The sequence below is a fragment of the Talaromyces stipitatus genome, genomic scaffold (genome assembly GCF_000003125.1).
Source record: "Talaromyces stipitatus ATCC 10500 scf_1105507295487 genomic scaffold, whole genome shotgun sequence".
NCBI classification, from domain to species: Eukaryota; Fungi; Ascomycota; class Eurotiomycetes; order Eurotiales; family Trichocomaceae; genus Talaromyces; species Talaromyces stipitatus.
The window spans coordinates 635,944-648,054 of record NW_002990120.1 but is presented as its reverse complement, the minus strand read 5'-3'; the positions used below and the strand labels follow the sequence as shown (position 1 = coordinate 648,054).

The following is a 12,111-nucleotide window of genomic DNA, read 5'->3' as shown; positions in this document are numbered from 1 at the left end:
TATTCTCGAGAGCTTCAGAATATGGGAATTACGGAGTCTACCTAATCATGATTTGATTTTTATCGTCAGCACCGTATCGTCTTTTGATCCATCGCTTCGAGCTATTTCACCCGATCATTTCTGTGTATGCGAGCATTCCTTCGCGCGTTCACATATCTTGAAAGACAGTTGAGGCGGATGACCGGTCGACATCATGTTCCAATTCTCATCCTTGGTCCAAAAGGCCCAGTCATTCATTGATCCGGCAAACTTCAATCTACCCACCATCTCGTCCAGCGATCGCAACCCCTCCAAAGCCTCTCTCTTCCGCCAACAGTTCCGTCTCCCAGACTCTCAAAACCCATTACAGGAAATAACGGCTGAATTGATTCTTGCCATTAATCGCGGTCCGGCTTCGAATAATAATACCCAGGGAGACCGCGCCGATCAACCCGGAAACAGATATACAGGACGTCTCCACCTCAGCGAACGGTTTATATGTTTCTCAACTCAACCTACGAGTTTTGTGCCTTCTGCTAGCTATAATGCATCTACAGTATTCACGGGTCAAACTCACGGCACAGGTCCGTCCGGGAACGGCTTCACATTGCCCCTCTGCTCCATTCGTCGCGTCGAACGACTCAACAGTCTCAACCACATCTTCTCCCTAGCACTAACAACATGGAATGGAGCTCTAAGTCCCAACGCCGTTAAAAATCCAAACTTTGTGCCTCAGAAATTCACTATCCAACTGGTTGGAAGCAGGCAGGCCTGCGAACGGTTCTGTGATGGACTCAGAAAGGGGTTGAGGGAAAGTATTAAGGAGATTGAGAGTTTGCGTTCGGTGGTCTTGGACGAGTATTCAGAATATCTTCTGACGCTTCCTCCTAAAGGGAAGGAAGACCCCGATACACCCGCTCGACAGCCACCTGATGCGGGACTTGGGATGGTATTTCGATATCCCGGAGATGCTCGTAAACTTCGTGATCGGAGTAAGATGAGATTATGGGCTGAGTATTTTAGAGGTACGTCCTTTTACTAAAAGGGGGTATGGGTATGCTGACATTTGTAGAAAACGGACGTAATGCCACGTTGATTCGTCAACCGACATTTCACAAACTCATTCGTGTGGGATTACCCAATCGTCTAAGAGGAGAGATCTGGGAACTCACGTCTGGCTCGCTATATCTACGTTTAAGATCCCCTAAACATTACGAAGAAACCCTGGCTAAATTCTCTGGGCGAGAGTCTTTGGCTATTGACGAGATTGAAAAAGATTTGAATCGGAGTCTGCCGGAATACCCTGGTTTCCAGAGTGAGGAAGGTATAGGACGTTTGCGCAGAGTCTTGACTGCATACAGCTGGACAAATGAATCTGTCGGTTACTGTCAGGCTATGAATATAGTTGTCGCAGCGCTTTTGATGTAAGTCCGTCATAATTTGGAAGTCGACATAACTAACTTGGCGGTAGATATATGTCGGAGTCACAAGCATTCTTTCTACTATCGGTGCTGTGTGACCGACTTCTTCCCGGTTATTATTCTACAACAATGTACGGCACGTTATTGGATCAAAAGGTCTTCGAATCACTTGTCGAAAAGACAATGCCGGTCCTTTGGGATCATCTCGTGAAATCCGATGTCCAATTGTCCGTCGTATCTCTACCGTGGTTTCTCTCTCTTTATATTAACTCAATGCCCCTTGTATTCGCCTTTCGAGTTCTAGACGTCTTCTTCCTCGAAGGACCGAAAGTGTTATTTCAAGTCGGACTGGCTATCCTGCGTATTAACGGAGAAGAGCTGCTGGATGTACAGGACGACGGTTCATTTATTTCCATCTTGAAATCATACTTTTCTCGCTTGGATGAATCAGCACATCCGCGTTCAGAAAACCCCAAGCTCAGAGCTATTACGCGGTTTCAGGAATTGATGGTGGTGGCTTTCAAGGAGTTTTCAGGTATCACTCATAGTTCGATAACTGAACAACGCGAGAAACATAAGGATGCAGTTTTGGAGAATATCGAAAATTTCGCAAAACGCACATCGATCAGAAATCTCGGCCCCGAAAGTAAGAAGCTTAGTATGGAAGATCTCGGCGCAATCTACGATCGCTTCTACGAGGTACTTTATGACTACGAAGGCAAACAACGACTTTTAGAACAGGAAAAGAAGAAGTTGGAAAAGAAAAAGGTCGAACGTTACTCTGTTCTCGGACCCCCGGTTGACGCTGAAGTTGGGCGTGTCGGGCTCGGTCCGAGTTCGACGCATATGGATTACGATGCCTTTAGACAGTTTTTAGCGAATACTGCCAGATGGGCTATTGCGGACTCTCCCAGCTCAAGTCGACACTATTCCGTTTCTGAGAAGGATCGCAATAATGGCAACGGAAGTGTTCGTGGTCGGAGCGCGTCGCATTCAAAGTGGGCTGATAATGTTGAACCTGCTGATCACGAGTTTATGCGCCGGCTGTATCGGAAATGGAATGCTGACGATAGCGAGGGGTTGAGTTTGCAAAATGTCGTTGTTGGATTGGCCAAGTTGAAAGGTACACGCGACATTATGAATTCGATAAACTATTTCTTTGATCTTTATGACGATAACGGGGATGGTCAAGTTGACCGCGAGGGAATTTTGAGGATTTCAGAAGCTCTTCTTTTCCTGTCGCGCAGAGGGTTCGATGGTGCACTTACTCCCAGCGAGACGATGGAAAATCTTGCAGATGCAGGATTGGCAGCTGAACAGCGTGATAAAGTCAAGATGAGCGTTGACGAGCGGTTCCTTGGAAGTGTCAGTTCTTTTATTCGCCGATGCTTTGAGTATGCGGATCCAAGCCATCCACAGAATCAGAAACAAAACGACCAGCCTGCTACGGAAGTGGAAGGCGCTGCTAGTAAATTGGATGCATTCTCTATCGGGGATGATGAAGATGAAGAAGATTTGATTGAGGTAGACGAGAAGAACTCATCACCTCCTCACACACCCATCTCAACGAGAGATACATCCTTACCCGTGAATTCACCATCTGGCCGTTCAGAAGCAGCAAACGCAGCTCTTGACCCGAATAACCCTCTCCACATCACTCTCCCCACCTTCAGAATGGTGGTCCTAGCAGACGAACTGTTGGAACAATTCTTCGAAACCTTCTTCCCGCAATCCTTCCATCTCTCCGACCGTCCTCATCCAGCATCTCTCACAGCCTCAACCTCACTCTCTTCCAATCTCACAACCTTCTCCAACATCGGCGCTGCCGCCAGCCGATCCACGCTCGGCGCCATCTCCGGCGCAACCGTTGCCGGCGCATCAGGTGGCATAGTTCCACCCAACAAGGGCCTCCGCGGTGTGCTTGACAACATCGTCTCCGACGGAATGCGCATGGCCGCCGAAGTCCGCAAAAAGATGGAAGAAGCCCAACGCGAAATGGAGCGCAACGCCTTGAACCGCAATAACAATGAAGAAGAAGACGATGAAGAAGATGACGACGGTAGAGGTCTGGCTTCTTCCGCCGTCATGGTGGGAGGAATATCCAGCTGGGGTGCAGGCGCATACGGCATTGATCCTGAGCGACGTAGTGTCCGTGATCGAGATAGGGATTTGTTAGAAGGTGCTGAAGCCGCGTCCGTGCTTGAGAATCAACCGTCTTCTGAAGGTAACGCGCGACAACATACGCCGTCACCGGCGCCGCAGAGTAAATTACCTCAAGACGGAGGTGTGAGCAAGGTTGAATTCAATGCTTAGCTTAGCGTACTTTTTCCGTGGTCTTGTCATAAGCCTGTCATTATCTATCTTGTTCCAAAGTTTCATTATTGAGCAGATTTTTGGGGTTTGTATGTAATGCCTGCATATATCGTTTGTGTATATAGCTATGATAGGTACTGGAATGTGGTTGGTGAATGAATCACTTTCATCTCAATCTGATATGATTGTTATGGCTGAAACATTAGAATAAGATACAATTTTTTTGTCTGCATGATATCAACCAGCATCATTGGTCTAGTGGTAGAATTCGTCGTTGCCATCGACGAGGCCCGTGTTCGATTCACGGATGATGCAAGCCTCTTCTTCTTTTTACTATTTTTATAGTCTGTTTTTAGCAGTATCTTCTGTTTTTTTTTCTTAACCTGATTCTGTATAAGCGATTGGTGTATCGTGAACAGTTTACAGGAGCAGCCTCCTGTTGACAGTAGGTATGTACTGGCGTGTTCCCCCAGACCCTAACCCTATAACCCCTATCTGAGCTAGCGTTAAGTGGGGCCCGTCTACGTCACTACTCAAGTTCAACACCTTCATATATTGAATATTCCTCTTTTTACTCAATAGCCCTGTCATAAAGCTCGCAAATATACAATGACCAATCCATCGGCACATGAAGAATGCCTAAGCGCATACATTCTCACCTTTAACTGTGCTCGAAACCCAATTCACCAAGACTACTTCGCAGCCCATCTCTTCGATGTCTTGCCGCAACAACAATACAACTCCGCGCCACCTGAGTTTCTGGTCTTGAGTTTGCAAGAGGTTGCGCCTATATATTCTGCTTTTCTGGGTGGATCGTTTCTTATTCCATATTTGAGCGCTTTTCAGAAGGCTGTTGATATTGCGACGCGGAATCGATGGCCGTGTAGTACTGCCGAGGATGACAGGGTCAGATATGTGAATGTCGTCACGCATCATTGTGGACTTACAGCACTACTCGTGTTTGTCAGATCCGATATAGTTGATAAGGTGGTCTGGACGGATACAGCGGAGGTTGGAGTCGGGCTACTGGAAATGGGTAATAAAGGTGCAGTCGGAGCGCGGCTGGGTTATGTGACGAGCAAGTCCTCTGGCAGAAGCGAGACGATGGAGTTGACCTTCGTAGCTGCTCATATTGCGCCTATGGAAGATGCATATGAGCGCAGGAATCAGGACTGGAGGAGCATTGTTGAGCGGTTGGTTTTTACAAGGTCTGCTGGCGATGGTGATCGCGGTGACAATGGTTACGATGAGGATACTCATCTTCTTCAGCAAGATACAAAAACTGAAGAGTCTGGAATGTTTAGTCCACGGTCACACTTTTTCTTTGCTGGAGACTTGAATTATCGTACTTCCGATGTACCACCTATACCTGGGGATCATACCCGATACCCCCAACCACACGCCACCCCCAATGATGCAATTCATCATACGAAACTGTTAAAAAACGATCAACTCACAAGAGAATTACTCGCTAAACGTACTCTTCACGGCCTATCAGAAGCACCAATCACATTCCCACCTACATATAAATATTCAGAGGAAGCTCAGAAAGCAGCGTTATCCGGAGAACAATCCCAAGAATCCAGCAACGGCTGGAAATGGGCAAACAAACGTTGGCCAAGTTGGTGTGATCGAATATTGTATTTGGACTATCCTCCGTGGATGACAACCAGTAATAAAGGTGATGTTCAGGTTCAAGGTTATAACGCGTTACCTTTGTTTCCGACGTCTGATCATCGTGCGGTTGCACTTGCTGTGACTATACCATTACAACCAATTACTCCTCCAGCATCATCTCAACTTTCAGGCGTCGATGATGTCCGATTGCATCCACCATTCCCCATCGATCCTACATGGAGGACAAGACGGGAAAATGCTCGAATCAAAGAGGTTGTCGTCGGAGGGCTTGCCTATCTAGCCTTGACTTGGGAGGGAAATGGCATTTTACTGGCTTCGGTGGCCGGGATGTTTGGTGGGTGGATTGTGCTTCGGTCTTTGCTCTTGGGTGAGGTTTCTGGTGGTTTGGAGATTTAGACTTTGTCTTGGGATTGTTGATGCTATAGAATTGGTTAAGCTTTGGAGTTATGGGTTGCTGGTATACAGCTCTGGGAGGACCATACCAGATTGACATCACCGATGAGGACGTTGGTTCGTGTTATACCTCGCATTATCTTCCAGGTTATTCGGTGCGTTATGCCAGACACACTTTCAGAAGGATGCACCACGACTCGCTGCATTTAAGCTTCATATTGCGTAAGATGGACATATCAGAGAAGCCTTCTTTGACTGGTTCGCCCGTTTAATAGATATCTACGAGTCTTAGCCGGCCTTGACCTTTGTGACGTTGTCAAAAGGATGGAAATTTCCTGGGAAGGATAAGATTGGCAGGGAGTATAAATAGGTGAGATTCCTACTAGAGAAGTCTGTTTTCGTAAATCATTTTTGTTTCTAATCGACGTATTCTTTCTCCATTGTCAGTATCAGGCTACCTACCTTCTTTTCTCAATCTCGAGCGCTGTCCATCTAAGCGATTGTTCTGCTCGCCAGCGTCGTCAACCCACTATTATCAATCTTACCTCCGCGTCATGTCCGCTGAAGGCATTAACATTCTTCCACCACCAAACAAGTGCGATCCAATCTTGGCCGAAAACTGTTGCTTAAACTGCGCCAAACTCGTAGGCAACGTCGGAGTCACCTGTGTGCCCCATGCAGACCCATATCAACGCAAGTGCCAACGCTGCTACAATATGCATCTCACTTGCAGTCCCATTCCAGAGCACCTTGTCAACGAATTTCATGTTGTGCAGCAATATTTTCAAAGGGGTAATTTCAAATTGGGATTTGAAGCTCGTCAAAAGTGGCTCAATCTTATCGGTTACGAGTCTTGGACATTCACTGAAAAGCAACTCTTTCTGATCAATCTTAACATTGAGCGATTGATCAACATTACCCTAGCCGCTGTAAGTTTGTGCCACAAATTCAAGAATACCACATGGCTAAAAGTTCGTATAGAGAAGCCAAGGCCCGACACCCCCAAGCAAAGAGAACATTCGTGACAGCCTTCGTCATCATAATGGCTGACTCGCTTCAGGCATACATGTGTCCATCCTTGCCCTAACTGGAGAGAGAGATTATGGATACAGTTTTCATTTGAAGTGTGCTTGATGGAGGGAGCAGAGGACGGTATCCGTTTATACTTTAATGAACTGTTCTTGGCATCTGATTGTCCTTGGGAACTTGACCACAATCCAACTTGTCGTACCTAACTTAATGGCAAGCTTGCCAAGCATCTTTTGTCAAAAGTTTCCAGATAGTTTCTACCATAAACTCACCATATCATATATAAAAGAGACCTCACCATTAACCTACGATGCGCAAGAATAAGCTTACTCGCCCACAACCCGTTCCCCATGTATTCATTGGTAATCTATACTTATCTGCACATCGCAAGACAAATGTCATCCTTTTAGCATTGTAGCATCTTTCACAAATTTATGGTTTGTTGTGTGTCTCTTTGACCACATTCACTGTACTAGATATTGTATCCTTCGCAATGTTTTCTCTTGTAGGTATCTAGGCAAGTCTTGTCATGGCTAACTTAGTCTATTAGATTTGTCTATGACTAGGTCAAGCGTACAAGAAGCTCATCTGCCCTCATTTCAAGTCTCAGAAAATAGATCCTCCTTCAGCTTGTCAGTACTCTTCTACCAAAGTTATTAACCTCAAATAAGCCCAGAAAAAAGATCCGCAATCATGAATAATCCATCTGAGAACGAGCACATTGGATTCGACCAATGTTTTTACACAACACAATGCGCTGCAAGTCCCTATCCCATTACTGACCCCAGAAGTCCAATTAATCCCGAAAGACTATGCTGCATAAAATGTGCCAGATGACTCAACCGATACAGCCACAACTGCCTCCCTCACCCTTCTCCACATATAAGAAAGTGTCTTTCATGCTACCGGCTTGGGTACCCCTGCATCCCAATGCCGTCCGCCTACGTTCCCGGATTCCGGGTCATTCAACAACTATTCCGAGAAGTAAAACGAGAAACTGCTACCGAGTCACGCGAAAATCGGATTAAAACTATCAAAACGCCAGCAAGCATCGATCCTTTTGCTCGTACTGAGCGACAGCTGTATTTGTTAAAGGGGAATGTGGAGCGATTGTTGAATTATCACTTGACGACGGTAGGTACCTGCATATTCCAATTATTAATGAAGCATATGGCTGACTTTTAGTGTATATATAGCAAGGCGACTCATCGGTATCACGAATTGAGGAGATTTATCCCGAGGATGAAGAGGAATGATCATAGATCGCCATAGTGGGTCAACGATTAAGCTTAATTGTGTGCAGCCAATCATGTTACTGTGCCCCATATCTAACCAGTAGGGTTAGGGTTTTATATGGGCTATCTCCTACTACCTTTTCTGTTTCCAGGTCAGTGATTAATTAATCTGCTAGTATTAGCCGTTGTGTTTAGGATTAGTATCTTAGAGAAATTGTACATACAGAGGCTCGGGGGAAGGGGGGGTGATAATACTAATATCATTTCTACTCGAATGTACGCCTTTTTGTGTTAGCAGTATTAGATAGTTCAAAGGTCAACTACTTATTTCAACACCAGTGAGGGTAGTACCGGAGTACTTGAAAGAAATCACCCGAGGATACCACTGTACAAGTAATGATATCGGTTGACTTTAATAATCTCAATTTCAATCCCTATTCAAAATTGAAATGGAGCTATTCTTCCTGTCTAGTGCTTCTATCGTGGTTATATGGAACATATAAGCGGTGGTAAATCAATTTTCATCCAAACGTTTACGGACCTTGGCGTAGGCTGACTAGAATTGATGGACACTGGGCGGATACTATACACCAATTTAGCTTTGATTCAACTATTTCTAATTTCCGAAATTTCACATGTTGATTTTCACTCAGTCCATGCTACTTTCCCACTAAGTGCATTTAGAATCAGATGAGATAGCACTTCTCCAATTCGAAGTTGTGGAAGAATGATACATTGATTATGTCCACAAGAATTCAATGCTACAATGAAGCTAGACATCTGATCTCAAAGACAGCATGGCTCGGAATACCCCTTACGGTCAACCGTTTAATCTCAGAAGAAATAGGTATTATAATCCTGGTCTTGGCTATACAACGTTCATGGGTGCTGTTTATGAAACATTGTAACATATTGAGGCTCCTTAATGTTTTCATACCCTCATCTTGAATCACGACAACTATCCATGATTACGTGTATACATCTTATGAGATGTTTGCCCTGCCAATGATTTATCATCCTTGTACAATGAATCGAAATTATTGTAGCATCGGTATGGAATTAGACTTTGAGAACGAATGATCTATTTTAAACATCTAGGTATGCAGTGTTTCATGATTATTCCTATCTGTCAGCTTGTGTAATTGGTCCAATAGCATGTGAATGTTCAAGCCTCCAAAGAAATAGGCTTGGAAATACAAAGCAATGAATGAGAAACAAAGTCTAAGCATCATGCGCACTTGCTAGTATCAATCATCGAGATAACCAAGCCTCTTAGTCAAGTCTCTTAGCCCCGCGCAGGCTAAATTAAGCAAAGCAATACATGATTCGCAAGTTGCCCGATCAAACTGATCCTTTTATGACTTGGGAGTGTAAACTCTCGTAAAGTCGGGGGCCGTTACCTGTCATGCACACAGCCCTAATCCACGCCCACAGCCTCGGAAGGATCAAGGACCTGTTATTCGTCAAGTGGATGTTAGTTGCAGCTTTAGCTGGAGTCTAGAATCGGAGAAACTGGAGTGCATGGCACTGCATGCAAGGTTGTGTCATGTTCAAGTCTGCTTTACAGTTTGATATGGACGGGTTGTACGCGTAATGAGAATATGATTCGTACAGCTGTTTCATACATGCAATGTGCAATTAGACAGAATCTTCAAGGATGTCCAAATCAAATCAAATAATTGTTTTGGTAAAGAAAAGAAGTGTTGGCTGACTCGTGACAAAGGTGTTTTTCTGCCCTGGCTTTTTGCCTAATCGGGCCTTTTCTTGTCGGGCATTCATTGTCTCGTTATTTCTCATTATTTAAGCTCCGACTGCTCCTTTTCTTTTCTTTTTTTTTTTTTTTTGTTGTCTCTCTTCACTGAGCATTCTGTGCCTAACTCTCGACAACTACAGTCCAAATCAGCCATCGGGCATCCCAACGATCTAGGCTCAGCCATCTGCCGTCGGTGGCGTTAGCACTTAGCCTGCTGAAAGGAAGCCCGATCCACACTAAAACTCCGATCGTTCGGTTTTTCTCTTTTCTTCTTTTTCCCACTCTCTCAGCCCAGCCCCAAGACAACTCCTTAGTACTGCGTACTAAGTTTCTTTCCTTTTCTGTCGATTTGTGCATCTTTGTTTTCCGACGTCATCCGTCCTTTTCTTTCCTTTCCTTCCCTCTCTCCTTCTTTTCTATCCTTCTACACGCTCCCTCGCAGCCACTCCCTCCGACAAGGAGATTTCCTTCCTTTGAACAAACACCTAGACGACTGTTGCTTCTACTCTACGACTGAAGAGTTCCCTTCTCCTATCTCGACACAACCAGATCTGGCCATCTTGTCTCTACGACCATGTACTCGTGCTCCAACTACCCTCGAGGCTGTCGTGGCCGCTGCAACATTCAAGGTGGAAAATGCAGTGATTGCACAGTAAGTCGTTCTAGACTGTGCTGTATGTTGCAATATCTGATATAATCATTGTTAGGCTCTTAACCTACGACGACCACGCACAATGGCATCCCCCTTTGCTCAGAATCAAGGCGAATTCCGCCGTCTCGCTCAGATGACCACCTGCGCCAATCCCGAGGCTCCGGATAAAAACAACCAGGTGTAGGTGTACCCGGCCAACGAAACAAAACAAAACAACAAAATATCAACGAACATTGCATTCAACATAATCTGGGAGGCTATCTGATTCAAGAGCATATACGAACCATCAGCGCGGCGTTTTATTCAAGAACACCAACTATTACAACTTTTTTAGTGCAACCTCTTTCAAACAAGCCGGCTTCTATCGTTTGGAAAGAGGGACCTTCACCCTACGATCCTTATCACATTGGCGACTGGTTTGCCAAAAACGAAGACAGATTCAGACAACATGCGGGTGGCTCTAATTTTCCAACAAATTGGACCTATTCAAAAATCTGTCAGGATCTAAGACACTCTCTTTCTGAAACCCACGATTTGTGACGGGGGACCCGCTGAGCGGGCCAGAATCCGTCGCCGGTTTCTTTTTTTTTTTTCTTTTTCGTTTTTTTTTTTTTTTTAATTGAATCTTCCGTTTTTCTCTTGTTGCTGTCTTTACCATTACCATGTCTGATTATTCGACATTGCCTAATTGTGGGAGGCCCTTTTTGATTTGCTGTCTCACTTCTCGTTTTATTATTATCCTCTCCCCTTGTATGAAAATCCTTCGCTAGACTATACCCCTGTTTTTCCCACTTCATTCCACGGTGTTTGGCTTATCTTCATGTACACAACACAGCCAATTCATTCAATTGAATTATACGCTTTAACTCAAAGTCTTGGGTTTAGGATTCATTCGCGGCATGTTTCCTTCCTGTACCCGAACATCCGGTCTTGGTATCGATGAATTCCCGTGCCGTGATTAATTAAGGATGAATCTAGGCCTGCCCGTGGGTATTCCACAGAGTACAAGGCATATTTCCTCGTGACTATGTATCTGATGTGCCGCCAACGTAGAATATCCCTAGTAACTTCCATCCTTTCCTATATCCAAGGTAGAAGCCTGATAGCGGCTGACGGATTAACGTTTCAAGAGCTTTTCCGCTGTTAAAAGTAGCCAAATGCAGGGTTTATGCAAGTAATCCGTTATCTATGCATACATATTCAGTGTAACAGACAGAAAATCGGTTTGTATCGACTGACCGGTGCAAATCCCGAGATGAGGATGTATCTAATATACCAGCGTAGCATTCGACTTTGTTTCACTGTTTCAATATACGTACGTAGTAGATCTACGTGTGTTTGTTTCAATTGCTTTGACCGCGTGAACGTACGGAATTAGGGTTAGCCACGTAATTTGTTCCAAAACTCACTATCAACCCTATTCTGAATCCTATTTGTTTCTTATCCATGTGTAGACAATAACATTATGTATGTATATATGATTATGCGAATACGAGTAAACATCTGACTCACACCATACTCGTATCAGTACCTAAAATCTGACACACATAAGTATTATCTATCGATGTCAATGCTGTTAACCAACACGGACCGATTTTAAGGCTGAGCTCGTATCTTTTCTAGGCAGGCTTCTAGAAAGCACAGCCCGATCTTCCAGAATTATTCTCCGCGCTTACCGGATCGAGTATGCAACTAGTC

General features: G+C 44.7%; 5 protein-coding genes and 1 non-coding gene across 6 annotated transcripts, besides 3 other annotated features; all 6 read left to right on the top strand.

The window, feature by feature from the left end:
- Positions 1-193: 193 nt before the first annotated feature.
- On the top strand, positions 194-3,713 carry TSTA_054410 (uncharacterized protein; the record flags this gene model as incomplete). Its single annotated transcript, XM_002486995.1, has 3 exons — positions 194-1,004; positions 1,052-1,403; positions 1,451-3,713. 3 exons carry the CDS (start codon positions 194-196, stop codon positions 3,711-3,713), a joined length of 3,426 nt encoding a protein of 1,141 aa, XP_002487040.1.
- A 244-nt stretch (positions 3,714-3,957) lies between these two features.
- TSTA_054400 lies at positions 3,958-4,028 on the top strand. The gene has a single exon. It is a non-coding gene; the product is annotated as a tRNA-Gly (tRNA).
- Positions 4,029-4,322: 294 nt separating this feature from the next.
- TSTA_054390 (uncharacterized protein) lies at positions 4,323-5,747 on the top strand (the record flags this gene model as incomplete). The annotated part of the gene is made up of 2 exons (XM_002486994.1): positions 4,323-5,334; positions 5,395-5,747. The coding sequence occupies 2 exons, from the start codon at positions 4,323-4,325 to the stop codon at positions 5,745-5,747; spliced, it is 1,365 nt and encodes a 454-aa protein (XP_002487039.1).
- Positions 5,748-6,460: 713 nt separating this feature from the next.
- Positions 6,461-6,794, top strand: TSTA_054380 (uncharacterized protein; the record flags this gene model as incomplete). The annotated part of the gene is made up of 2 exons (XM_002486993.1): positions 6,461-6,673; positions 6,726-6,794. The coding sequence occupies 2 exons, from the start codon at positions 6,461-6,463 to the stop codon at positions 6,792-6,794; spliced, it is 282 nt and encodes a 93-aa protein (XP_002487038.1).
- A 909-nt stretch (positions 6,795-7,703) lies between these two features.
- TSTA_054370 (uncharacterized protein) lies at positions 7,704-8,029 on the top strand (the record flags this gene model as incomplete). Its single annotated transcript, XM_002486992.1, has 2 exons — positions 7,704-7,907; positions 7,970-8,029. 2 exons carry the CDS (start codon positions 7,704-7,706, stop codon positions 8,027-8,029), a joined length of 264 nt encoding a protein of 87 aa, XP_002487037.1.
- Positions 8,030-9,826: 1,797 nt separating this feature from the next.
- Positions 9,827-9,852: a microsatellite.
- A 288-nt stretch (positions 9,853-10,140) lies between these two features.
- Positions 10,141-10,185: a sequence feature (GA-rich).
- A 150-nt stretch (positions 10,186-10,335) lies between these two features.
- On the top strand, positions 10,336-10,991 carry TSTA_054360 (uncharacterized protein; the record flags this gene model as incomplete). The annotated part of the gene is made up of 2 exons (XM_002486991.1): positions 10,336-10,413; positions 10,469-10,991. 2 exons carry the CDS (start codon positions 10,336-10,338, stop codon positions 10,595-10,597), a joined length of 207 nt encoding a protein of 68 aa, XP_002487036.1. The 3' UTR covers positions 10,598-10,991.
- Positions 10,991-11,030: a microsatellite.
- Between the last annotated feature and the right edge of the window lie 1,081 nt (positions 11,031-12,111).